Source organism: Corvus hawaiiensis, chromosome 30 (genome assembly GCF_020740725.1).
Source record: "Corvus hawaiiensis isolate bCorHaw1 chromosome 30, bCorHaw1.pri.cur, whole genome shotgun sequence".
Classification (NCBI taxonomy): Eukaryota; Metazoa; Chordata; class Aves; order Passeriformes; family Corvidae; genus Corvus; species Corvus hawaiiensis.
Genome location: NC_063242.1, coordinates 7,391,581 through 7,418,861, shown reverse-complemented (window position 1 = coordinate 7,418,861; position 27,281 = coordinate 7,391,581). Strand labels below are relative to the sequence as shown.

At 37.1% G+C, this 27,281-nt stretch overlaps 1 protein-coding gene across 1 annotated transcript in view; it reads left to right on the top strand.

Annotated features, from left to right (window-relative positions):
- Positions 1-27,281, top strand: part of ZNF407 (zinc finger protein 407) — a gene marked incomplete at its 5' end in the record, with an annotated part of 336,763 nt that overhangs the window by 113,702 nt on the left and 195,780 nt on the right. Inside the window, 1 exon segment of the mRNA XM_048289163.1 lies at positions 20,049-20,123. Within this exon segment, the coding sequence (XP_048145120.1) occupies positions 20,049-20,123 (75 nt within the window).

The window sequence follows — 27,281 nt, the reverse complement described above, 5'->3', positions numbered from 1 at the left end:
ATGCTAAGGACAAGACCTAGTGTTTTATGACTTCAGGTGATGAATAGCTACCATATTACTCTGCTCGCTGAAAGCATGTTTCAGTCACCTTAATTTACATGCTGTTTTTTAACACCAAGAAAAATCTGTGGGCTGGTAGGGAACTAGCAACAGATAACAGTTTCATTTTATTATGGTTGCATTGCAGATTGTGTTTCATTTTGCTCTTTGTTCTACAGAGGGAACAGACATTATTTTCAATACTTTCTTTTGAGGAGGAAATTCTTCCTGTGATGTGTGCATTTCTCTCAGCAATGGCTATTTTGACCCCAAACTACAGTTTTGTTGGCAAGGACAAAAAAAAAATTACCCCATAAATATAGATATTTTACAGTAAGTTTTTCCTCTGAACATGGGGACTGAGGTAGGAAGGCAATTTCTTTAAAGAAAAATCTTTAAAACTGGACATTCCTTGTTTCACTGTTCTTTCCAGCAAGAATGGGAAATGCAGTGTTTTACTTCCAGACTGACTTCAGTGTGCACATGTAATGTAAGAAAAATAATCCTAAAGTCTGAGACAAGAAATGTTTTTCTAAAAAAATACAAAGTATGCATTCAGAGCAATGGGAATCTTGTATTAGAATAGTAATTCTTTCATTTTAACTGCAGTTCTTCTTACCAATCCCACTGTAAAACAGGCAGTAAGGTTTCTCCTCGTATCATTATTTGTATGTTGTAACGCACTAGAATATGAGCCTGATGTTTCTAGATATGGAGCTTTTTAAAAAATTTCTTGGATCACAAAAAGTACTTCTTTGAATAAAACTGGGTAGAAAATAAAAAAAGTGGACAGTTTTATTATAAATTGCAGTTTTGTAATAAAATTGTACAATGAGCTTGCACAAGCTTTTTAAAATATCATTGCTGCCACTGAACAGGTCTGTAATTTATTTATTCAGGAATGTTAGAGGCATTTTTGATTTATTTGTTTTTAGAGAAGTTTTGTTAAGCAAGATAATGAGCAGAGCTGGTGTTAATCATTTACTATGCAACTCTGAAAAATGAAAATTTTGCATATCTTTAGCACTGTTGGGGAAAATAAATTCACTTGTAATGCTAATGGTCTATTGGTATAATTTTTTAAAAATGTTATCTGTTACTCTGGAGAAATCCAATGGATTCATATGCTATGCTAAAAGCTAAACTAATCAATATATAATTTTGCATCCATATGTACATATGTATTGAGCAATCAGAAGTATTTGTTAACTGTAAAGATGAAAAATGAATTTGGGGGTGGTCACTGCCATAGGTGCCTACATATTTGTTTCTGAATAGCCCTTCAGGTGAACATACTCCTTGTGTATGCACATAATACAAATAATACAAAGTTTACTTTTTAGAACAGACTTTCAAGAATACTAAATGAGTTTGATCCTATTCCAGGTGGCCAGAGGTTTACAAATACAGCACAGGTTGTCATGGCCTTTGCTAAATAATATTTATTTTAAGGATTTATTGTAACAGTCTAACTAGTATAGGATTTAGTGTAACTAATTTAGAGAATTTAAAGATTAGATGCCCTTTAACTTGTCTCTGTTTATACAGCTCAGAATTGTGATGTGTTCTGTCTGGCATGCTGTCCTCTGATTTTTAGGCTTAGTGTTTTCCATTTTTCAGTTCCCTGCTGAGCAACTGCAGATGGATAAAACTGACTTTGGGTTCCTGATCACCTGATTATGTCTCTCTCTTTTCTCTCTCGGGTTGTTTTTTTGTTGTGTGGTTTTTTTTTTTTTATCAAGAGGTTCTTGGGACCAAACATGCATTACTTCCCTGGAGTTAGTGGCTTTGGCTTTTGGACCATGGTGAAACTGTTAGCTGTATAAAGTGCTGGCAAGGTTGGTTTGGGACTTTGTTCTTTCAGAAAAGGACTCTGTGTTTTCTACCTGTTAAAGCATTCACCGCAGAAGTTAAGGATGGGGAAACAGCCATTTGTCAGGAACTTGACTTATAAATAAATTTAATAATCTATTAAAAACAAATTAAGGAAAGTGTGATCTGAGGAAGACAGATGAATCTTAGTATGTTTTTTTCTGGTTGTGACCTCTGTTCTTCAGAAGTGTTGTAAAGGATAGGAGCCTTTCTCTGCACTGTCAGTAACCTAAGACATTTCTGAATGATGCATGAGCTTTGTCATTTGCCTGTCAAGGAGACATGGACCTCCAATTTAAGCAGGAGTAGTTTGACTTACTCATGTGCTGGTGGACCACATACTGTTGGAACAAGCAGTTGAAATCTGAGTGGGGGGGTCATGCCCTTTTAGACCACCTTCTGAAGGAACATGCTTAGTTTAACTAAGATTTTCTGATACCTGATCTGGTGAAAAAGAAAGGAGGGGAAAACGGTACCATTTTACTGAAACATTTTTTAGCATTTTTAGCAGAAACAAGCTTAGTGACTTCTGAAACATTCTGCCACTGTACGCATGAACCTCCATCATTGAGGTTGATAATGAATTTGACTGTTTCTTTACTATGGGCTAAATTCCAGGCTGTGTTGTTACTCTGTACTGCACCCCATTGCTTGTCCTTGTTGTTATGCTCTTTTATGCCAGAAAAAGAATGCAGTTTGACAGCTATCACTACAAGTGCCTGTGGACATCATATACAAGCCAAATGCTAGATGGTGATAAATATGTTATGATTAGACCTTGTTATCTAGATCATATGTACTGTAGTGAAACCTACACTTGTTTGCTCTCTTCTTGAGAGGAAGTAGGCTTGCATTAATTTAGAGATACATTTTAGAATTTTCGGTTTGTCTTGTTGATGGAATGAAAAACATAATTTCTAAATGCTTTATGATACAATTTTTTCGTGATGCATCTACAAAAAGGTAAGAAGAAAGGCTATGTTTGTGCTTACCAAAGTAACAAGAAAAAGCAGAATCTTTGGCAACTGCAAGAGCTGCAGATATACAAGGCAAAACATAAGAAGAATAGTGAAAAATGGAATTCCGTTTTAACCTGAAAAATATTCAAAAGAATTTGCTTGTTCACTTCTGTTAATGACTACCTGCTAGCCCTACTTTCCCTTTGTCATGGAGTGTATGAAAAGCAAGGGCAAAGATGTGTAGGTTATGTTGTAGGTTATGTTGGTCCCTCCTCTGCTCATAGTAGTGTCCCAGAATAGGGAAGAGTGAGGTGGTGATGTGTCTCATTTCTAAACATCTCCAGCTGAGGGGATCCGTGGAAAAGTTGATAATATGTAGGAAAAACCAGTTCTTCTCTGGTGGAGTTCTGGAGCAGTAAGCTTGGCCCTCCTGCAGGCAGGTTTCTCCACAGCACAGCTACTGGGTACATGGAAAATCCTGTTAGCTGAATCTTCAGTGTGTCATGGTGTACTGCTGTACCAGCTTCACCCTTAGGCACAGCAATTGTTGCATGTTTTGACCAGTCCAGGGGGTAACTTGTGCTGTAGCTAGCTAGCATGGTGTTCCTGTTTTCCAGACGGGTGGGGTTTATTAGAAAATAGTAGGCTTGGCTGTGAATTCTTGTGTAAGGGATGGTTGTCACTCACACAGCTTCATTTATGTCATGCTGTGATAAAAGAGACTGTGAGTTTGAAGGCTTTTAGGATCCTTTCCAACTCGGCATATTCTGTGATTCTGTGATCAGTGACATTTTTACTAACTGGTACCCAACCTTACTCTGTAATCCCTGATTAGAGGCAGCAATATTGGGTAATTACTTTGACTGGCCTTAAAATAAGTAAGTAAACGTACTCACAATTTTACAACATATACTAATTTTCATCAAGGCTGTTTAAACATGTCTTGAAAAGTAGAATGTGTTTTTAGTGTAAGTGATGGTAAATTCTGAACGAGTTGTCAGTACTGTTAAGATTTGTGAAATTCTCTAATAGGTATTCAAGAAGGTAACTTCAATTCTAGGTAATACCTGTGTTCTGAAATGTTATGAAAGGGTTTTTCATACTTCCATTTGTACTTGGCACTGTTCACTTTTGATTTGTAAATTGTGTATATCATTTTTTGCATTGGTTTTAAATTTGAATGATTGTAACACAACTGTTGAAGGATCCATATTTGAAATGATTGTATTTTTATGACTGAATTAAGATAAAGGCTTGCAGTTGGTGGGTCTGCACACCATCTTTCCCACTTCCCATCCTGAAAAAAATTTAAAAAAAAGAAAAAATGCAGAAGAATAGAAAAAAATAGAAATCTGATGATGTCTTCAGGCTTTCTATGCTGTAGCCCTGGTCAGACTGCTTGAGATGTGTTTTGTCCTCATATTTCCAAGTGGAATTTCCTAGATGGATGTACAGGAGTCTAAAGCATAATGAGATATAAATTACGGAGATAACAGGATACTCTCAGCACCCCATTGACTCCAGTCTGCTTTGAGAAGTGAGAATTACCTTCAGATGACATGTAAAAATGGGATTTCTAGGAGAGTGTTTGGCCAGGGATATTGTAATCGATGCTGATTTCTTCCACATCTGTTGTCTTTAAAGTCTCCTAGAGGTGCTCGCAGTATTGGATTCTTCCACTCCTCTAGCCTTGTGTAAGCAGACAGGGTCAGGTAATGAACACAAAGACTACTTTAGATCTAGTTATACAAAATCTCTCCTTGTGAACCTAAGTATGTTGACATTATCAGCAGACAGATGTCCATTTTGTATTGCAGGAATGTGCAGGTTCAAAGAGGCAGAAAAGTGCGATAAGAAAACCTGGCATGAACAACCAGATTCCACTGATGCATGAACACAAACACACCAGCTTGCAGATTCACAAATATTCTGAGGCTAAAATAAAATAGTTTCTTGGCAGTTCTTATTCACACTTAATTGGCTAATTGCCCAGCCTGACACTGGCACTGGCAGCATTACAGAGGTAATATTTTTTTTAAAGGGTGAACAGTTCCTCAACAGTATCTGAGATCCTTCAGACAGATATCTTGTTCTTTAACAGCAGGCACAGAAGTTTAGCCATATTTTAGGATCGATGTTTATTTCTATTCAGTGCTAGGAAAAATGTGTACATTGAAAGCTTCTTTGTTTGCTTGGAGTAAGTAGAGAAGACAGAATATTAACATTAAGCCAAACAATTTTATATGTCTATTCCTGTTTTTATAGGATGCATTAGATGAGAAAAGAAGTCTGGGGTCTTTCCAACATGAGTATCCTGTATTGTGGATATTTAAATAGAAAGTGCAAGGTGTTTCCCTTTTCGTCATTAATGTTGGAATGCAGTAGCATGACCAGCTGGTGATGGGTTAAGGGATCAGCTTATAGAAATTTATTGTTCAGAGGGCTGAATAGCTCAGGGGATTAGTAATTGGATACAAATCCCATCACCTCCAGACTGTCTGTTCACATGCAGCTCATCTTCATACTGACCACAACTTGTTACTGTCTGATGATTTTTATGTAACTTCTCTTTTAAAAAGTTTGGCTCCTTTGTATTCCAGTGAAAGTCACCATCAGAAATGACACTTAGGTTCGTTGTCACATTGGAAAAAAGTCACAATTGAAAGGGCATGGAAAATGAACTTTAAATAACAGCAACTAAAATTAAAATTGGTGGAAAATAGAGGGATATTAAGAATTACAGACCAGTGAACTGTAAGTGCTGGGTAAATTGAAGTTATATTTTAGAATACAAGTCTACAACACAGTCATAATGCCAAGGCAAGCCAATGTTACAAAGGAAACGTATTTCCATATATTCATATGTGTATGCAGGCTACTTTCTTGTAAGACGGTGAGCAAATACAGCTAGTATGGATAGCTATGCATCCTTTAACAAATTCCTTTATAACAGGACAATAAATACCGAGATAATAGTTGTTCTTTATGAATTCAAGTTTGATAAAAAAAAAAAGCTTGAAACTTTTAAAATTATTTAAGTGTGCCATATCACAAAGCATGCAATAGGCATACCCCTGCTGACACACTTCTGCTTAAAAAAAAAGAGGAATAAATCTCTTAGCTATTGTTATTTAATTACTGGCACCATTTATGAGATTGTTCTGTTGAAACCGTTAATTGTTCCACTGAGGCAGTTTGTCCATTTCATAATGTCTTACCCTGCACTGGTCAAGCCGTATTTTTGATGTTTTATTTTTAAGGGTATGAAATGAGTCCTACAAATTATGCACTTGACAAATACATGATCTAGTCAAAAGAAAAGAATTTCTTTTTCTTCTAAAACCAATTTTCTCTTATGTTGTTGGATTCTCCAAAGGATGTGATTGATCTGTCACTGTGCTTCACAGGAAGTTCTCTTGAACTTGTGCGGAAGACAAGCGCTTTTGGAAATTGTAGTGGTAGAGAAATTTGCATTGGTTATATTTGGGATTGTTCATACATTTTAGGCCCTCATTATGCAAGGTTCTGTGTGTTCTTGAGGTCTCTCGAATACCTTCACAACTGTCTCGGTGGTGCTCAGCTTTTAGCAGAACAGAAACCTTTGTTGCATCATTATTTTCTTCTGTCTCTTCAGCTGAAGTTTAGGTCGAACTTAAAAAGCACTAATAGAGAAGTGAGTGTATAAGTAAATTCTCAGAAATGCAGCAGACATAACCCCTGCTCAGCAACACATTTTTAAGTTTCCATCTGTTGTAGGGGTCTTATGTGAAGCACAGTGTCTCTGCAGCACTGTCCCTTGCCAAGAGGAGCTAAATTGCACTGTAACATGATAGAGATTTTCAACTCTTTCTAGGTCAGTGGTTTCAAAAATATTATTTCAGAAACTCCTCGATAAATTTTGAAACATTTCAATTAAAGAAACAAAACTCCAGCAGTTTCTTTTTGGAGGATCCTGGGAGCTGTTAACTGCTGGAAATTGTACTGTCTGTACAAAAAAGACAGTTGCTTTTTATTTTTAGGTGGAATTTTTAAGTGAATCTAAATGAAGTTTAATGGCTTATAACATTGCATGAATTTGTCAAAACTGATCAGCTGGATTGCTACACAATGAATACTGAAAATGTTCTGGTTTTTAGGCTTATAATAGCCTACAGCCATTCAAAAGTCAAAATGTTATTTGATGATTTCAGAATGTTAATGAAATTATTATTAATAGCACATATATTAATCTTAATGATATATGTAAATATGGGCAAATGTAAAGCTCTGTTGACACCAAAATAATTATTCTACTGCTGAAAGTAAACCTGGGGTTAAATTTCAGTGATCAAGCATAAAACAGTTTGCTCTAAATGCGTCAATAAAAGAATTTCTGATGAAGTTTAAAACTGTATACAGGCTCAGGAGATTTGGAGTATTTGTTAATACAAAAAAAAAATTGAAAAGGAGAGGATGGTTCTATTTGCTTTTAAACTAGCAGAAAGTAGTAACAGCCTGTTCTGATTAAGAAAAAAAGATGTAAAAGGCTTTGCTTTGTTGTTACCTTGATTTCAGAAAGTATCGTATCTAATGGATGTTTAAGTGTGTGGTGTTTTTTAGGTGAGAGGGAAGTAACATGTATCATTCTCCACTGTGAATTCTTTTGCGTAATAATTTGATTTGACTGGCTTGACTTTTGTTTCTGTGCTTTTTGCTCTTTTAAGTTAAAATGGTTCTTCTCTTGCAATATACATGTAATTACTTTTTTATAGGTGTTAATCAAGCCTTAATATGGTTTTCATGCTTGCTTTCTTTTTTTAGGAGGGCAACAGGGTTATGTTCAAGGAACGTAGAGATTTCTTGTCTGTGGTTATATGCAGTAAACAGCATGACACATTTTTTTATTGTAATATCTATCTTTGAAAAGCTAAATGTTGGTAGCAGGATATGATCTCTCTGTATTGAAATGTGAAAAGAAAGAGAGTGAACTTTCTTGTAAAGGAGAATTTCATGGCATTTTACCTGTTGAGGGCCCTGTAGAGCCAGAAGTATAGTGACTTGCCTAAGTCACAGGCAGTAGCAGCCGTGGTGTCACTGTGTATTATCACCTCATGCTAGCTGGAAGCACTCCCTGAAGCCGATCTAGGTTGTATAGTCCTAGATGAGGTCTTCATGGGTGCTGACCATAAAAAGTTCATCAAAGTAATGAGGCGAGGCGAGAGCTTGGCGCTCATGGGCAGAGCTCAGCACCAAGGAGTGTGAACCGGCTCCAGCTGTGACAATAAAACAGCAGGTGGCTGCTGTCATTAGGGGTGGCAGATGAGGCAGGGGACTAACATTCAGCTCACAAAACTCTCATTTGTTAGCCATCGCCACTGTACCATGCAAAATAGCTTCCATCTCAGTCAATTTTACTTTGCAAAATATTACGCAGTCGCCATAAGAAAATTAGAGCCTTGGGTTTACAGGTTCCTTGGATCTTATAATCAGAAAACTCTGTGCTCTCAGGTTATGTGGAAAATTGGACTTTTTTCTCCCTTGAACAGTTTGAGGATCTTTACAGTAATTTTGTAATAGGTTGTTTCCACCCCAGCATGTGTTTATCAGTGAATATTTTGGACTATTTTGTTTGTTACACCTTTATAAAATCAATTCCATCCATCCATTCAGCTATGTGTTGCACATAACATTGTCTACTATTCAGTTTTATAGAAGTTGCACACTGATCAGACTCTTTCTGTCTCTATGTCTGTCCAGGTACAGACATTTCATGTAATAAATAATGTTTTTTTGAGAGGAGTTCTGCTAATCTGAGAAATGGTAAAGAAACAGAACAGCCCTTTGATTTGCTGGGTTTTTTTGTTTGCTTATTTCCGTTAATATAAAATGCTAAAGCATTTTGTATATATTTAATCTTTGCAGAATGTTTTTAAACTATTTAAAATTTGAGGCCTTTCTCAGCTGCAAACTGTCCTGGTGCAGCTCATCCCTTCAGCAAGCCCTGTGGGTGTGAGAGGGACAAGAGTGGGGAGGTGTGCTGGATCCAGTGTGAGAGCCATTTTACTTGCATCCTGTTACAAAGCTAAGCAGAGAATTGCATGACAGTGGTTACATGCTCTGTTCCACAGCTCTAAGTGACCTCCCGGAAATATGGAGAATTCAGGTGGGCATTTGGACATGTGTCAGTTGTGAGCATGTTAAATTCTAGTGCTCTGATAGGAACCCATTCATGAAAATCAAAATGTGATGCAATACTGAATAAAATGGAGTAGCACAGTGTGTGTTGGCACCTGTGTCACCTGTGCTGTCAGGTTCCCCTCCTACTGAAAGTGGACCTGTAGAATCCCATCGTTTCATGCTGGCACTTGAGATGAGGCTATATGGGGCTGTGGTTGCAATAACAGCATGGATTTGGAAGGAAAACCCCTTTAGCTTCATTTCAGGAAGATACTGAAAAAATAATATTTTTTTTAGATGTGGTTTATGTCTCTTTATAGGACAAGGCTGTCACTTTGTATAAAAAACCTGAAGTTCTGTAATTTTTCCTGTTAGCAATATACATTCCTTTTCTTGCATCTGTTTGGGTACTTTGTCACTTCATCTTTCTTTTTTAGATGGCATGCCATAAGCTTTTGTTTGAAACTACACTGATTTCTTCTTTACTTCTTTGTTCATAGGTACACCCAGCATGTGTATGTAGGTTTATCCAGGCCCTTGAGATCAAAGATGTTTTTTTTCTCAATTCCATTGGGCACCTATGTAGTTCCTATATCTCTCATGTTTGATTTGTGGCCAGAAATGGTCAGAGTTAATCTCAGATGCTGGCTGGAATTGGAGTAATCTTTGCCAGAGAACATCTTCTGCTGTGTCACAGATATAATCTTTATGACTGTACTGATTTGTCTGATCTATATTCCTGTGGTTTTTCCAGACTGATGACAGTCTTCATGCCAAGTGCATGCAACGTCCACACTGGAATGCAAGAATGTGGCCTGATTGTGTGTGTGTGTGTGTGTGTGTGTGTGTAAAACATCCATCTAAATTCAGTGGGATCTTTTCTATTGTCTTTATTGCTTCAATAACAGTTATATCTCAGGTGAGTACTCTTAATCCCTTTGGTCCTGGGCTTTGGGCTTCTGAAGTGACTCCTGCTGGACATCAGAGGTAAACCTGAGAAACACCAGACTGTGCCTGGCAGCGTTAATGATTCCCCTGCTAAGTATGTGGCTGAAGTGATGAGAGGTGTTAGCATCTGCTTATGGGATAGGTGGAGTAACACCACTATTACACCTGGAATTCTTATTTGGATAGACTTCTGTGCTGCTCTTAATATCATCTGCATACTCTACGTTCAGTGCCATAATTTGAGAGAGTTTTGTAGATCTGTAATACTTCGATAAGGCATAACAGTCTGTCTGGTCTGCATATCATGACTTGCTCTGAGATGAAAAAGTAAAAGAAGAAAAAGTAATACTTTCTTCAGCGAGCCTCCTTCTTCTGTGGTAAAAGGAATTTGCAACACTCCACTTTTGGGAAGAGTTGGACATGGCTGTGATGGGAATATATGGAGAGCCTGAGATGCCAGTTGAAAGCTCTGAGCTTTTACTTACGCTCAACTACTAATAAAGATGTCTTCTAACAAAGAAAAATCAAACATTAATCAGACGTGCTTGTCAAGTGTTAGGTTGGTCTGATGACACAGTGTTAGGTGGTTCTTAGTCCCTGAGGCAGCAACGGCCAGGACTAAGAGCCCTTGGACACGGAAAGCCAGAACCATCCTTGTGCTTGAAATGTGTTTATGGGGATACAAGTATCAGATGCATTTTCTGTGGACTGAAACCCATCTGACTCAAACAACAGCCTTTTTATTTCTTTGGCTGGAACCAGTCAGTTCTGATTTGACCAGCCTGTTGTTGAAGGTTTATGCATGTGGATGGTACTACTGATGGTTACAGATTAGGTCTTGCTGTCATAGATTTACTATTTTTATGCAGCTACTTTGGCAAAAAGATATTCTGAAGTATTTTGCTTTCTACCTGAAGTCAAACAGTCTTGTGGAATGCCTGGATGTAAGGCAAAAAGGATGTGTTTTACAGCTGAGTTTAAGTCTCAGGAGTAAACAAATCAACCAGCACTTGCTTTTCTATGTCAAGAAAAGACCTAGGGCAACATTCTCACTACTCTCACAGATCAAGCAGACTGCAGAGTCTTCTCTCCAGCCACCATCTATCACCAGCAGCATTTCAAATTGTGGGGAAATTGTCAATAAAAATTGTGTATGTCTTCTGATTGTATATGACTTCTGAGCAGTTCAGTCATCAGAAAGTGACCAATTTATTCATCTCATTCCTTTCTTGGTATCTCTCAACTTTGCAAAAGACCACAGGCACTGTAGCTGCAGAATTGACTGAGCTGTGTATGTGGCACTGCTACTGCAGGCCCTATGTGTTTTCTAGTCCACAGATCAACTATCTTTAGATTTGTTTTGATTTCCTTTAAAGACAGGCAACAGTAGATTCTTTTGATGAGGAGAATTTCATTCTCAAGATAGCTCTTCCTGTAGAAGTTCTGTATAAAGCTGGTAATTCAGTCTGCAGTGCGATTTCTGAGCCGTCAGGAAGAAGCTACATGAAAAGTGACTTTTCATTCAGGAATAGCAAAGTATTAAATATATTTGTTTGGCTCTATCAATTCTTCTTTTAAGGAGAAAGTCATTGGAACATCCTTATTTTGAGGTAGTCTTACAGTCTGTTTCTTGCACTTTCAAAAGGCACGGACTTTGCTCCTTGGGATCAGTAGGAAGCTCTTTACAAACTGCCTGCAGAAAGTCCAGTATTTCAAAACTCCTCTCAAGGCACCTGGAGATGTAGTTCACCTGACTCACCCAAAAGATTTAATCTACTTTGAAGAATTTCTCCTTTCAAATATTAGCCTGTTTATCTTGCTGTTGCTTTCCAGATGCTAGATGATGATATGTGCAACTGATGCCTACTGCATCAAATTCTCTATCTGAAGTCCTGAGCATGCTAGGAAATGGACTGGATCACGAATAGGAGGACAAGCCAGTGTCTGAAGAAAGTGGAAGGAATGGAAAAGGGAGGGACCAGAGAGACTGTTGGATATACAGATCATGAAAAAAGAAGAGACATAAGCCATGTCTTGGTGGCATGGTTGGTAAAGCACTATTCTGGATCACAGTGCTTACAACTGTAAACATTCATTTATGTATAAAGCATTTCTGCAGCCTCATTTAGCGTGGCAAGTGTGCTTTCTGGTGATGTCCTGGTTTTGGATGTTAGTGGTAACCTCTCTTAAATGCGAGGCACTCCCAACACCAAGTCTAGGGTTGCATTTCAGACTTTAGGAAGAGAGGTTCTGCATTGTGGTAGACTTGAGAGGTTGATAGCAGCGCTAGAGAAAGCACATAGTGATTCTTTTTCTTTTTTTTTTTTTTTTTTTAGTACTTTGTGCAGCTGTTAGATTACCAAACACCTGTTAGAGGTGACAGTTACAGATGCTCAATAACCAATGAAAATTAATAGAACATGTGATTCTTTTAGCTTAGGAGTGATTTGGTAAGATGTGTTTAGAAATCTAATTACATACTACTGCTGTCTACCATTATCACTTAACATTCATTAACTGCTCTGAATATTAAAACAAACATTTCTTGTAGTGGTACTAATTTTCTCATATATTTGTAAGGTGATTTTCTGACAGAGGGAACACCTGACTTTAAAGTTTTTGCCACTGTTTAGCTATTTTAAGTTTTCTCTTTAAGCAAACAAAGAGTGCCATTTGTTAACTTACAGTTATCACTTTGTTATTGTGTCTCCAAATATAAAAGTTCCCAGTTCCACTTTTAAGTTTCTGCCCATTTTTGTGTTAATAACAATTATCACTGGCTGGATGTGGCTTATTCCTGCAGCTGCTATTGAAGGTACTTTTTGTATTTAAAATAAAATGCCACTACACAATACCTTCAAAATGAAAAAGTATAGAATGGACCTTTAGCTAACTTACTGGAAACCTTTTTGATTTCAGTTACAAAATAAGTAACTTCAGGTGTGGCACACAGGTAAATGAGTTCCCTCATGGGGGAGGAAATAATATAAATACTGCCAGTGAATTCTTTTTTTTTTTTTTGCCACAGTCCTTGCAATAACAGACTGAATTTCTGTCCTGGATGGTTTATATTATAAATATATATCTATATCTATCTATCTATCTATAGCTTAAAAGTGGGATGGTGAGAAGACTCAACAACTTTGGATGTTAAGATAAGCTTAAGTGGAACAGTAGAGGATGTTTTCTGTTTTATTTAGTTTGCTCTTTCTTTGTACCCAGGTGTCTTCTGCCAGAGTATGTAAGGGGAGATAATTGTGCCTATTGCTACTACTTTGTGGCCATGGGGCTAATAATTTTTTCCTATCTTGAGCGTTGTAGATTGGTGGCAGAGAGCAACAAGAGTATGTTGAGGGATGTCTCTCTCTTCTGGTTGATAGATGCAGGAATATGCAGGAACAACACAGTCGATTGATTGATTGATAGCGCGCAGCTCATCCATAATGATCTGTCTGATATAGCAGTAAATTATTCTTGAGATTGATGCAGGTCATTGAACAGCACATTGACAATCCTGTTGTCTGTCATCTTGTTCAAAGCAAGGCAGAACAGTAGCTGCTATGATACTCAAGTCTACCTTGGGTACAAGCTGTGCACAGGTGTTCCAATAATACAAGTTGTTGCCTTCTCTCTTTATTTTTTTTCCATTGGGTAGCTTGGCTTCATTGCTGGCTTGTTACAAGTAACAGTAAAAGAGGGATGAGGTATTTTTAGGAGAGGTTGTAGTCATTGCACTGATGATTTCATAGTAACATAAAAACCACTTGAAAATGTTGGGTTTTAAACTTCAGTAGCAAAACTTCTCCATGGAAAAGAAGCTAATAAAAATTAAGAGACATACCTGATTGTTGCATGGAAAATTGTAAAAAAAAAACCCCAAAACCAAACAACACCCTAAAAACCATGCAAACTTGAAGCAGAAAAGCTGATAGTTCTCAGAAATTCAAAAGTTATTTTGATGTTTAGGTTCCATGAATTACCATATCTTCCCCATGGTAACCTGGGTTCTTGTCTTGTTTGTGATGGCAAAGTTGTTTTCATTTACCTCTTTTGGTTTCTCTTTTCAAGAGGAAAGGTTTGAATCTTCCAGTCTGCCAAGTTATTCACACTTGGAGGTGTGGATGGATGGATGTGTTTTGCTTCCCGGTTTAATTGCCAGTGTTGGTGAGGGTGGAGCATAAAGCAGCCATATCCTTCTTTGACAGATGGGGTCAGCAGGGAGTAGAAGGCAGCGTGTCACAGCACTCTCAGCATCGCAGACAGCGTGATCATGCATGACTTGGTAACCTTTCGAAATGTTATTGGTTTTTTTTTAACTTATGAAGAATAACCATTGCTGTTATTTAGAAGTAGTAAGATCTGCTTCATTTGGCTAGTAGATGAGTCTGGAGAAAACCCCATCTTTCCTATGAAGAGTTCTAGGACTTGACGTCCTGTCACAGAGGACATGAAGTTTTTCAGATATTTGGATGTTTTCCACATTAGACTTCGCCCTGCCAGATATTTACTTGAACCTGACATCTTGTCACAAAGGGCATGAAGCCTTTCACACTACTGGATATCTTCCACACCAGACTCTGCCCTGCCAGATACTTTCTTTTAAATTGAGTCCCTTGCACGCAGTCATGCAAGAGAGTTATCAGAGCCCCAGTCTGGACCCTTCAGAATCGGCAAACATCCACAAATGATGGACTTGAAGAAATTCTGAAGGAATTTAGACTTTTGATGCATGGAAAGGAAAGCTTACTTGTTCATAGAAAGCCACTGCTTTCTGGGCAGTTCTGCGTTTTCCTCTGTGCTCCTGTTTCTGAAGTTAACCTGATGAATACAAAATCCTGATGGAGACATGAGGTTTGGGTAGCAACTTTTGATATAATTTGGGGAATTTAAAAACTTGAAGTTTTTTAGTTCATGTAGACTGTTTAAATACTATCTTACTGAGTGCTGATTTGAATATGTGAAGTTTTACTTTATGGGTAGAACATGCACAACTCAAGTGCATGCAAAAATCTGTAATTACATATGCAAGCTTTATTGAACATTCTGAAATACATGCGGGTCCTGGTAATTTTTGAGAAAATGAACTATTTCTCTCTCCTACTGGTTGCTATCCCTATTGACATGGCTCCATGTGAACCACATGTTCATCTACAAATGTTTAGGGTTTCCAGTGCTTTTAAAGACACAGTAAGAACAAGAATGCTTCGTTAAGGTAGTAAGAACCATAGATTTCACATTGTTATTTACTTTCCTGAACATATCCCAGTCCCCCGTCTTGGCATGATCTGTGAAGCTTGCCTTGATTTTCTGTTTTCTTGCCTTGGGTGAAGATACAAGGACAGAAATTCAAGTACAGATCATGGAAAACAAAACCTGATGTGAACAGGATAATGTATTATTTCATTGTATTCTGTGATGGTATATAAAAGTTTGAGATCCTTTTTCTTATTATTCCTTGATGCTGTCAGATCTCCCAGCTGATTCATCCAAAATGGTAAAATGTTCTGTCCTTTCTCTGTGCCTGAAACCTATGCTAATACAAAGCACTAAATACAAGTATTTTTAAAATAATAGCATTCTTTTCTGCTTCTCTTAGATTTCTTTATGGGTTTGATTTTTTTTTTTTTTTTTTTTTTGAGCCTCTCAAGCAGCTTTTTGAAACATCCTATGTACTTGGGTCATGCAGTAGCTTACCTGTATTATCAGAGTTAAATTTGTGTATAAAGAGGTTTTGGACAGTTTAAAGGAGATGTAAAAGATATTGAGAATATGAATAAAGGCTAGATATTCATTGTTATTCTCCTGGACTTTTTTGCTGTCGTTGAACATTGTTGTCTGTAAGATAAATTCTTCAAGAGCAGTTGCAGACAGCAATGTATCCACTGAGAAGTGATTTAAAATTGCTCTTCAGCTGCTGGATACCTTGTTTGTAGAGTCCCACAGAAACAAATTCCTATGCTGGTCCTCCTCAACAATTAGTGTTGTTAGAAGATGACTGGTTTGTCACCATGGCTTCAAGTGACTTTCTGGTAGAGGTAAGATGTAGTGCCTTCCTTGGAACTAGGCCATGGCTGAGCACTTGGTAAACACACAGGAAATAAGAGATTTCGTGACTTTATGGCCCAGAATGCTTGTTTTGGGGGGCATGTGTGTGTGTGTTGTTTGTTGGTTTTGGTTTTGGGTTGGTTTTTTTTTTTTAGGCTTTTCACTAACCCAGTGATGTACTTATTAAAAAGGAAAGAGCTATTATGGATTCAAAACATAATAAAACTTAGAATCTTTTGCCCTCTCAAAGCAAGATACTTCACAGAGAACGGTTCTCTCCCCACAGAGAAAATAGAGAACAGACAATACATGACAGATTATTCATATTCCTTGGGTACTGTGATGATAAACATTGTACATGCTGAAGAATTTGTATTACACTAGAATAAAAAGTGGAAGTAAAGATTGTCCAATATGTTTCTTTATTCCCAGAATTAGAAGTCCCTTTGTTTCTTTTGTACTTTAAAATGCGCTTTTATAACTGAAGACAAGTCTGTAGAGGCTCCTAAATCAGTTACAGACGTTCTGAGAGAGAGTCCAAGTACTGTTTGAAGATTGCCATGGAATATGGATGGTCACGTTCCTACAAAGCCACAACTCTTCTAAACTGAAACCAGAATACTCTGAAAACTTATTTTGGGAAAGGTGCTCATATATTTATGATTTAAAGTAATTTTTATTTATAGTTTGTGTGCAAAATGTTGTCTATAGGGAATGAGGATGCTATTCTAAAGTTCTGTGTAATTTTTCAGCTTGTCTTTAATTTATCCTGTAGTTTGAACATAGAGCATATGACCGAGGATATCGCTGGTTTGGAACCGGAGTAGTTGAAAATCACTAAAAAAGTTAACCCAACGTAATGCTACTGCCAGCAAAAGAAATCCTGCCTACTCACTTTGTTCCACTTTAAGAGGAGGCTTCTAGTAGTCTTCCTACCAAATGAAGGGAACTCCCAGTGACCATGACTTGGATGTATAGGCTAGACATGTCTGCCTGAGACTTGACCTGCAGGAGAGCAGCTGGGCTGTGACTTCTTGTCTGCATGTGGGTTGAGGATGAATTTGTCCAGATAAGAGTTTGTAAAACTGGTTCCAGGCCTCTAGTATGGCCTGGTTTGCATGTATCTGAAACAGTGGAGTAATGCAATTACAGGTTTTTTCTACTCTCTTTTGATGTGTTTGTGAAACTAGTTAGCTTTTAGCATTTGAATGTTTATATTTCCACTAGAATTAAAAACAAGAAATGAGAAATGTGGTGAAGCCTGAATTGGTGCTTAGCAATTGCTGATGGAAAGATTTCTTTTGATTTGAAGATGTATCAGTGCAATGTATCTTGAAAGCATTCACTCAGTGAGTCCTTATAGGTGCCAGTCAAACTTCCCTTAAGCTTAATTTAAAAGGCCAAGGCTAAGTCATGTCTATCACTTCAATCGTAGCAGTAGCTTGGGAATAACTGATTTACCTCAGTAGAGGTAAATAGCACAGATAAACCCATTATTTTTTGACTACTAAACTAGTAATTGCTTAGAAACCTAGAGTTACTGAATGTATGGAGAACATGTTTGCATTTGTTTTGTAAAGCCAGCAAACACTGCTACCACCACTCTGAAAATCACCGGCAGGATTTAGTAAACAAAACCAAATAGTTCCCACTTGTCTCTCTTTGTGGGTTGGTTTGTTTGTTTGTTTTAATGGGTGGTCCTCAAATTCAGCATCCAAACAAGGTTGTTTAGACTTTGCCCCTTGTTTTAATAATGGCTCTGTTGATAATTCTTTTTCATCTTTCTCAATTTCTTATGAAAATAGCAACTCTGCTTTTATTTTTGAGGTCTGATTCTGTAAGGTGGGAAGCTGCCCCTGAGCTATGCTGAGCGCTCCAGACTTGCGCAGAGGTATTCTCCCCTCCTCAAGTCTGAAGTCTTCAAGTCTTACATTAAAAGCTTAAAACGTTAGTAGGTGCTGAGGTGCAGACTGAATCAGGGTTCATTTTATTTGTGCTGTGTAACAGCGGCAAAATGGTTGCTAGAACATAGAACAGAGAGGAGGCAGAATGTGAGATTAATTGCTTCATGTTATTACCAAGGCCTTTGATTTTTCAGGAAGGTATGTCTATATGTACCCCCTGCAGTTGTGTGCTATATGAAAGGGTCAGCCTTCATTTGGAGGCTTCAACTAAACGGGCTCAGAAACCAAAAAGCACTTCCCTTCAAATATTGTATAGCTGGTTGGAATCTTTATATTCCATGTAAATAGCAAAGTATCCCTTTACAACTCTGATTGCACATTGCCCTTTAACAGTAATATCACTGAGTTTATTTTTCTTTTCGAGAAGGGGGATAATGGAAGTTTGTAACAGGAAATGCAGGTATTACTAAATGAAAATACGTTTGGTACCTTTCGCAGCTGCGTGGAAATACTATTTCTGTCGAAAAGTGAGGGCAGTACATTTTGTATGCCTTACGCTTTTATTAGAACACGTTTTTTTATTTTGTTACAAATATTTTCCCTATGTACAGTAATTCTGATGACACTTGCATAGTAATGATGGTAACGGTGTAATATAATATTCACAGTTGTAATGGTTATGATGCCATAGTTATAAGTCGTGTAGGGAAAAGTATTTAAGATACTTTTTTAATGTATTTTTGTAAAAAAAATAGGGAAATTTATATCATTTAAATAAGGCAGTATTATAATCTTAGACCTTAAGGGATGCACAAGAGAGATTCTCTGTAATAATGTGCAAGTGCCCAAAAAAGATCAGACACAGAAAAGCTACATTAACATAATTGTAAAGGAAAAGTACTGTGTCTTTGCTTTTGTGGCTCTTACACCCCATAGTGCTGGTGTTTTACAGTCCTTCCATTGTCCATTACTGCAAACACGTCCAGACGAATTCAGCGTTTAATGTTAAAAATCTTATAACATGCCAGTTTGATTTGTAGCCCTTCATATCATGGAATGCTAATTAAAATCATATTTTTGCATATGTCATGCCTTTCATGTACATATGCAAATAGACTCTATTGCCTTTCAGCTATTAGTAATTAACTTTATGAAGGACAGCTGTAATACATAATTAACAAAAATGTTTGCAAGCCCTTTTCACACTGAAAGTTGCAGCAGTAAAATTTTTGCTTATCGAGAGAACCATTTTAGTTTGAAGCTTCAGTCTGATATCTAAATTGTTTGAAGCAGTCACATGACATAATTAAATTGATGTTATTGTCTTATCAGCGGAAGAGTAGTACTTGGTAGGCTTCTATCTGTTTCATTATGTATGTCACCAAAATTAAAGTAAATTATCTGTGTTTGGTTTGGTAGAAACATGATGCCAGGTAGTATGTATTTTGTTGCTGCCGTTGGACTTTTGACAAATGTCTTGCCAGTTTGAACAATATTCCTTCTCATAGTGTATTCATGAACACGTGCTTCACGTTTTTCATCCTTTTTTTTCACAAGGCTATAAAATAACTAAGGCTATTAATTTGTTTCTATGTATTTCTCTTTAAATAATTAATACAGTGAAGTTTGACCAGGCGTAAGCAGTGATTAAAGCATCTTATCTTGCTGTTTTTTCATGTTTCTCATTAAAAACAATGGAACTACTTGTATGAAGAAAGGTTGCAGGATGGGCCCATTAGGCTTAAATAAATTCAAAGGTGTAACTAAATCTGTATTAGGTTATAACATGAGACAATGTTATTTGGGTACAACAGACTCTATTATCAGTATAATGTGTGAGATGTTCTAATTTGCAAAGGGAACCAGAAACAGGTTTTCTGGTTTTTGACCAATGATGTGTGGTTGGGACTTGTGAGAGAAAAAGCCAAGGGACTGCAAAATGAAGGAAGCCTGTTGTTACAGAATGAACTCCTGATCTAAGTCACACTCTAGCAGAGGAGGGGTTTTTTAAAGTCTGCCTTTAATGAAATGTGTTCAAGTGCATGCTCTAAACAGAAAAATACTGTATTAAAAAAAAGAAAAGGCTTAATAAAATGATCTTTCTCATTTGCTGTTTGTTTGACAGGGTGGCATTTGTGATGAAGAAGCATTTGAATACTCATTTACTGGGCAAACATGGAGTTGGCACACCCAAAGAAAGGTAAACCACTTTAAAATTCTTTTTCACTGTATCTTATACAATCTGTATGTGGAGACCTCTTCTAATATTTAACTTACCCACAGTGAAGTCATCTGGATTTTTACCTCAACTCCAAGAGAGATCCAACATGCTTAAGTTCTCTGATGTCGTGGTGCTTATGACATGTCTGTAGAAAGAAATTCCATGTGAAAGGTGTAGCATTTGCACCTTTTGGGGCTTTTTTTGACAGGTGGCATTATTTTCTCAAAACTTCCATAGCTGTAAATGTCACTCTCAGTACAAAATCAAATGTTTGGGTTTTTTTTTTTTCCTTTTTTGTTCTTTTCCTCCTGACCTTGATGCTCATAGGTTTATAAAATGACTTTCTAAGAGGTCAAAGCCACAGGGGAATCAAAAAGAAAATTTCCTCAAATGTTCTTGGGAAGGGAGATTTGGCGTTTTGACTATTTTCAAAATGAATGAATTTAATTTTTCAATCTGTACACAGGTACTTATTCTCCAACTTTGTTTGCAAGCAGTTTTTTTTTCTATGTGGTTTAAAATATAAATGTGTTTTACCAACTCAATGGCACTGTGTTTTCAGATAAACAGATTTTGCTTCAGATTTATTTGGCACATTGTGACTTAGCTATTGCTATTTCATTGAATCTTTGGGGCAACTAGAAAATTGATGTGTTCTGGATAGCCAAAGGATCACATATTCTCGTTCAGCGTAGGTAGAAGGAGGTGTTCTTTGCTGGATACGTGATACTGTTTCTAGTGTTACTGCCTTGTAACTCATTCTTCTGGGCTAGGCTTTCATAAATAAAGAGTATTTTCTGGTTTTGATATGAAAAAAGAGGAGAATAAATGATAGGAGCTGTAGGAGAACACAGCAAAGCTCTTTCTGGGCCATGTTCATTTCTTGGTAAAGACAATGGAAATGGTGGTCGATTAGACCCTTTCCTCACAAGTTTTTCACACTTAAATCATGGAGGGACTTAAAAGTAGGGTTTCAAATTAACAACCCATATACATCTTAGTTTGACTAAGCACTGATTTAGGTGGTGCTTTTATTTTTAAGGAGGTTTCCTCTACAAAGGGCTTAACCAGAATTTCCCTAACACGTGATTATTTAAGAGTTTTGAGATATTCTGTTTAATCTAAAATACAGAACAATGCATTGAAAAAACAATTACAGTTTCATCAAAGTAGATATCATATTTAAGTTAATGTTGGTTATCTCTTGTCATAGCACAACAGTTACAAAAAGTGTTTTGCTCTGGTGGCTTATTTTATAACTGGAAACATTCAATACCAATATATTCTTTTACAAGGGGGTACTTACTGTACAGTCATCATAAATATAGCGTAGAGATAACTTGCATTACCCTAGTGAATAATAATAAAGGATACATACAATAGATTTCCAACTATAGTATCTTAGCCTGAGAGGCATATTTTTAGTGATGATCATCTTGAAATGAATTCCTAAACAAGCAGGATGCTATAAACTAAATCAGTTGTTGCTGGCTTTTCTTTGTGTGTTTTGTTTTGAAAGCCTTCTGGCTGTGGCCGTTTTCTCCATTTCTTCTCGTATTTCTTCAAGGCTTTCTGGCTGGCTGGCCAGCATGGCATGAGGAGGGAGGAGGAGGAGGAGGATGGCAGGTTCACAGGCCCCGGCTGCCCAAGGAGCAGAGGAGCCCTGCTGAGGCCTGCAGCCTCCCTGCCCCATCTGCTGGCACGGCTGGGGAGGCTTTGCCCCCGGGCCAGCATAGGCAAGTGGAATTGGAGTGACTTCATGCCCTCTTCTTTTGCAATTTCTTCATCCATCTTTTGAGTATTTCTTTCCCACAATACCTTTTTAGGTGGCACTTCAGCTTAATGTAGAGCAGCATCAAACAGTAGTGGCAGAGCTACAACAACAATATAAATTTCTAGTAGCAGTCCCTCGCTGGGAATGGGGGATGTTTAAGCCACGTGACCTACTGCAGTAAATACCAAACCACCATTGCTTTCCTTTCCACCTTTCCTCTCCTGTTATGAGAAAGTTTAATGCCTTTTAATGGCTTTAGGAACCAAAGAAATCCTTCTTCAGCATGTTAAACCATCACTTTGGGCATAAACATATAATAAATTAAGTTACATAGTTTTCTTACCTATGTAAAACATTAATGCCTTGAGTATAATTTTGCAAGCTTGCTATTTTTTAATTTCTCTAGGACAATATAATCAGTTTATTCTTTATGTTTTGAATTTGATTCTGCTCTCTGATACATTGCATATTATGGCAAATACTAATAGAAGCTAGCTAAATAGGCTGTGACAATTAAATTAATAATGCATTTTATTTGCAAGTGTTTAGTCTTCATGGTTTGACTGATATATGCAAAGATGGTAATTTATTAAAAGTAAATTCATGTAATTGTACTACAGAATTTGATGGACCAAAAAAAGTTGTCAGCATGACTATCATCAAAACCAGAAAATTGAAAAGAAGTTCAAAAGGGTGCTTGAAAAAATAGTTATAACCCATACACCCTGAAAAATTGAGGCCCTTTTAACAAACTTCTTAGAATGGAATTGCTGGTGGTAAGCATTGAGATAGTTCTGAAAGGGAGAGAAAAAAATATATTTACAATTTAGTAAGCAGTACTTAACTTGTGCACCTTGCCCTCTCTAGCTATCACTATTGGGGTTTTTTATGCACAAAAGGGAGGAGTTATGGAGGCTGTGTAAGTGTTTGCATGGGCAGATACAGAAAACGATTATAATTCCTAATGAGATTGCTACTAAAACATCTTTTGTTTAGATTATTTTCTTTTTTTTAAAGACAAAATTGGTTTAAGGGGGAAATACTGTGCAGTTGAAAATCACGTAAGTTTTTAAAAAATAGACTTGTAGTAAAATGTCTGCACATTTCAGACACAAAACCCCCTACTGCCTAGTCCATTATGATCATTACCATTTAATAGCTAACTCAAAAGTGGAATGTTTTAACAGGAAGAATTCCTCTAAGGTATATTTTCCTGTTATTGGAACTGTGATACTGATTTATCGTCAACCTGAATGTGTCTCAAAACTGGCATGTTATCTGCTAAGTCCAAGGCCAGTACATATTTGGTACTTCAGTGTCAGTAATCTTCATGGGACCTATAACTACATCTTATTGGCAGGATAAATCTTTAGCTACACCTTTATTGTGTCTAGGAGACACTGTGGTTGAGGACAAGGTGAATGCATCAGTGATGTTAATGGTGCCAAGTTCTAATTTCTGTTACATCGTTACTTCACTTAGGTGTAAATTGTGTCAGAACACAGAACAAACAGATTTTTCACTCTTAAGATACATGCATACACACACATAAAAATATGAGCAAGAAAATAAATATAAATTCATTAAATCGTTCATCAGTGAGATTGAATTCTTTCACTGTTAGGTACAACTCTGGGTTTTGAAATTTTCTATATGAAAAATACATATAACTATTCTTTAAAGATTTTTTAGAGACACCATTAGTACTGTACAATATACATTCTATAGTATATGATACTTTCTTAACTAGAGTTCTGTCTGGTACATCTGTTTAAACAAGTTTTTTACATAAGAAAAGGCCATAGAAAAGCCTTTATAGTTGTTTAATAACCTCATCTTCCTTATGAATTTTAAATTATGAGTTGCTTCTGAAATAACTTTGCACATGAGTAATCCCATTGAATCAAGTAGAATCATTCAAATATATAAAGTTACTGCTAGCACAAACAGTCACTGCATTGCAATATAAGTTATAAAACAATTCCTGTAAAGGTCATTAAAAATATATTCAGTTTTGCAAGGTCCTGGTATTTTTCATGTGCTTTAAGAATGGGATCAATGTTACAGTGCTAGTAACATCATATGAAGATCATGTGATTTTCAAATGATCTTGATTGATTGAAAAAAGTGTGCAGTGCTTTAATCTTGCAAACAAGAGCTATAGGTAAATACCTACTACTGTGTAATAGCAACCTAAATAAATTTGAGATGCTATGTCAAATAATGTTGGAATATAACATACTTCTAAAATTTGTGTATTTTTTACACAACTGAAGTAAAAAGAGGAAATTCATAGGTGCCAGTTGTTTAATGAGCATGCATAAGCCCATCTGAATTTTTGAATATTAAATTCTACCAATATGTAAATATCATAAAATATACAAGGCTGTAGGTATGTCAGTGGAAGGGATTGTTGAGGTCTGAAAGAAAAGTAGCCAGGAAAAATGAATTTGGGGTTGATTTTGTGTATATTATTTAGAAACTTTCTTGTTATCAACTGCTGTGTCCTGGTATCTCCATTTTGAATGTAAAACTAGAAGTGTATCAAGTCCATCAGTGCAACCCTCTTTTGTTTAATTGAACTGTTAATTGTTCTTCTGAAGCATTTTTCTTCTTTTGAGTAGAGAAATCTGTGATAGTAACTGTTTGATATGCCTGTTTTGGGTTATGCTACCCTGAAGCTGCAACATAAAAAGACCCAGTTTGATGTTACAGCAAATTTTGGGTAAACAAGTGGCGAAAGTCACAAAGTGATGGGCCGTACATCCATACACAAGTAAGGTGTTCCAATCGTACGTCCCAGCTTTCTGTTTCCACTGTATAAATCAACCACGCAGGCCAAGAGGGTAAGGGTTAGTATGCAATCATTTTGTAATAGCTTGCTCATTTTCTGAAGGAATGAGTTCTGTATGTGGCTGTCTCACAGAAGGGTTTCCAGTTAGAGGCACTGGCAGTATATATGGATCCACTGGACGAGAGGCCGCCTGTAATACCAGGGGGTGGTGTGCTGAGTCTTGCCTTCAAGCTTTGTTATCACCTTTTACTGCTTCTTGCTAGTGAGTTTGAGCTTTTTGACTGAAATCTAACACTATTAGGTTAGCTGGATAGGAATGAAAAACTTCACTTAATTATTTCCTGCATTTTGCTTAAAAAGGGTCTTTGAGAGTTATGTAATCATTCTTTGGAAAACCCCTAAGGAATAGCTTTTCTTGAAATATTTACTGTTTGGAAGTTTATGATGAGAGGATGTGTGTGGAAAGGACTCAATTTTAGCAGTGTTTGGGAGCTGAAATTTTGCCCAAGATGCATACTCAGCTTTCAGTGTTTTGGAGTCTTACCTGAACTTTGCAAGCAGTATTTCTCTGGTGTTCAGCTCTTGTCTGGTGCTGTACTGTGTCAGACTGTGAAACAGCTTCCACAGATACAGGCTCCATAATCACTTGCTGCCTGAGTGCTTTTCCCTGTCTGTGGCTGACCAAGGAATGTAAGGAAGCCATTGGGTTTTTCTGTGATTCCTCAGGTACTGGAAGTTAAAGATGTGCTGAAAATTCACAGTTTTCCTCATGGCTTGTTGTCTGCACATGTATCATACACATTTGCTTTGCTATGAAGAAATTAAGACTAGGCAGACATTTGTAGTTTTGAAGACTGCTATCACAAAGACAAGTGATGACTTCAGCATCTTTTCAAAAAGAAAAGTAAGAAGTGAAGGACTGTAAAAGAATGAAGTTATTTTATTACTACTCATTATTTGTTCTTCCTATCAAATCCTGGCAATATTAGAATTTAGTTCAGAAGGAAGGGCAATCTGAAGTAAGTTTATTTTAATTGGTAGGTATGTGAGATGTTTTTCAAATTTCTATAGTCAGCAAGAGTCTTCCTGCTGTGGAGGCTTAGCTGCTATGGATAGAAGATAGAGGGATTCATGCTGCCCACAGTGAGCACCTTTGGCTAATTTTAAGCATCATAACAAGATATAAATTATGATCTCACATTCATAAACAATCAAGTACTGTCTAGAGCACAGGTTATTAGTTGCATTAGCAAGCGTATGCTAACATTGTCTGTGAATCTGTGGATGACAGTGTGGGTAGTTGCTGAAAGTGCCAGCTTTATTTCACAATGGTTTGTTTCCAAACAAAGAGTTCCTTGTTGCATGCCATCAGCCAAAAGGTAGTAAGCTGCAAACTGATCCCTCCTCTGCTGTAGACAGCTGAAAGTTGTTCCAGTTGTGTGTCCCAGCTTCCTGCTTCCACTGTGTAAGGCAACTGTGCAGGCCAAAGAGGATAAGGATCAGGATGGCAATATCTCTAGATCCCTTTTTGCTTGTGTGGGATTGGTAGCAAGGGACCTGTCCAGACAATTATGCAGTATGTGTTACACTACTTTGAGGGTTGTACTTCGTGACATTTATGGATGTGAAATGTTCCATGTCTTGGGTGGTACAATGACTTTTAACTTTGATCAGTCTATGTAATACAACAAAATATTTATTGAGAACGCTGTAAAGAAAATGGAAACATAATCTCTTGACCATACTGCAATGAAATATTTTCCATCCATTCTGGAGAATCAAGAGGAGTATTTTGTAAACTTTGGAAGTGAAAACAGAAATTTTGTGGCAAATGCTGTTTATGACTGATGGTAGAAGCTTACTTTCTACTTTTTAGCCACACACTTCATAATTCTTGCATCAAGTTATAATGCCATCTACTTTTCTGCGGCCAAAGCAGTTGCATAATCATTAAGTATGAATGTTTGTTTGTCCAGGTTTACTTAAGTTTCAGCACCTCAAGATGGAAAGAAGATGTTGGAGAAACATGTTCTGGAGTTGAAAAGTACCATGAACACAATTCTAAAATCACCTCCACAGTGCTATAATGTTTCAAAAAAAAAGTTGACTGAGACTTAAGTTGTAGAAATGTGGAGGTCTTGTTGTATTGTAAAGACAATCTTCTGCAAAATGAGCCCGTATGGTGTGCTCTACACTGATCTCTGGTGGCTAGAATCATAGCCAGCTTATGGGACCATATGGCCCAGCTTAGAAGGGGAGTCCAAAGATCATCTGTTCCAACCTTTCTTGGGAAGGGGAACCCAGAGGAGTTCACCTAGCACTCTGTCCAATTACGTATTGAAAATTCCCAGTGATGAGAGCTCTGCCACATCCCTGAGGAGGTTGCTCCAGTGAATGATTGTTCTTACTAAATTTTTTTTTCTGTTAAGATGAAACTTTTCCCAGTGTAACTTGTACTTTATGCCCCTTGTGTTCTCTGTGTGCTTCCTTGTGAAGAGAGCGCCTCTATCCTCTTTGCAGCAGCTGTTTAAGTCCTGGAATACTATGATGAGGTCCCCCAGTTCTCTTC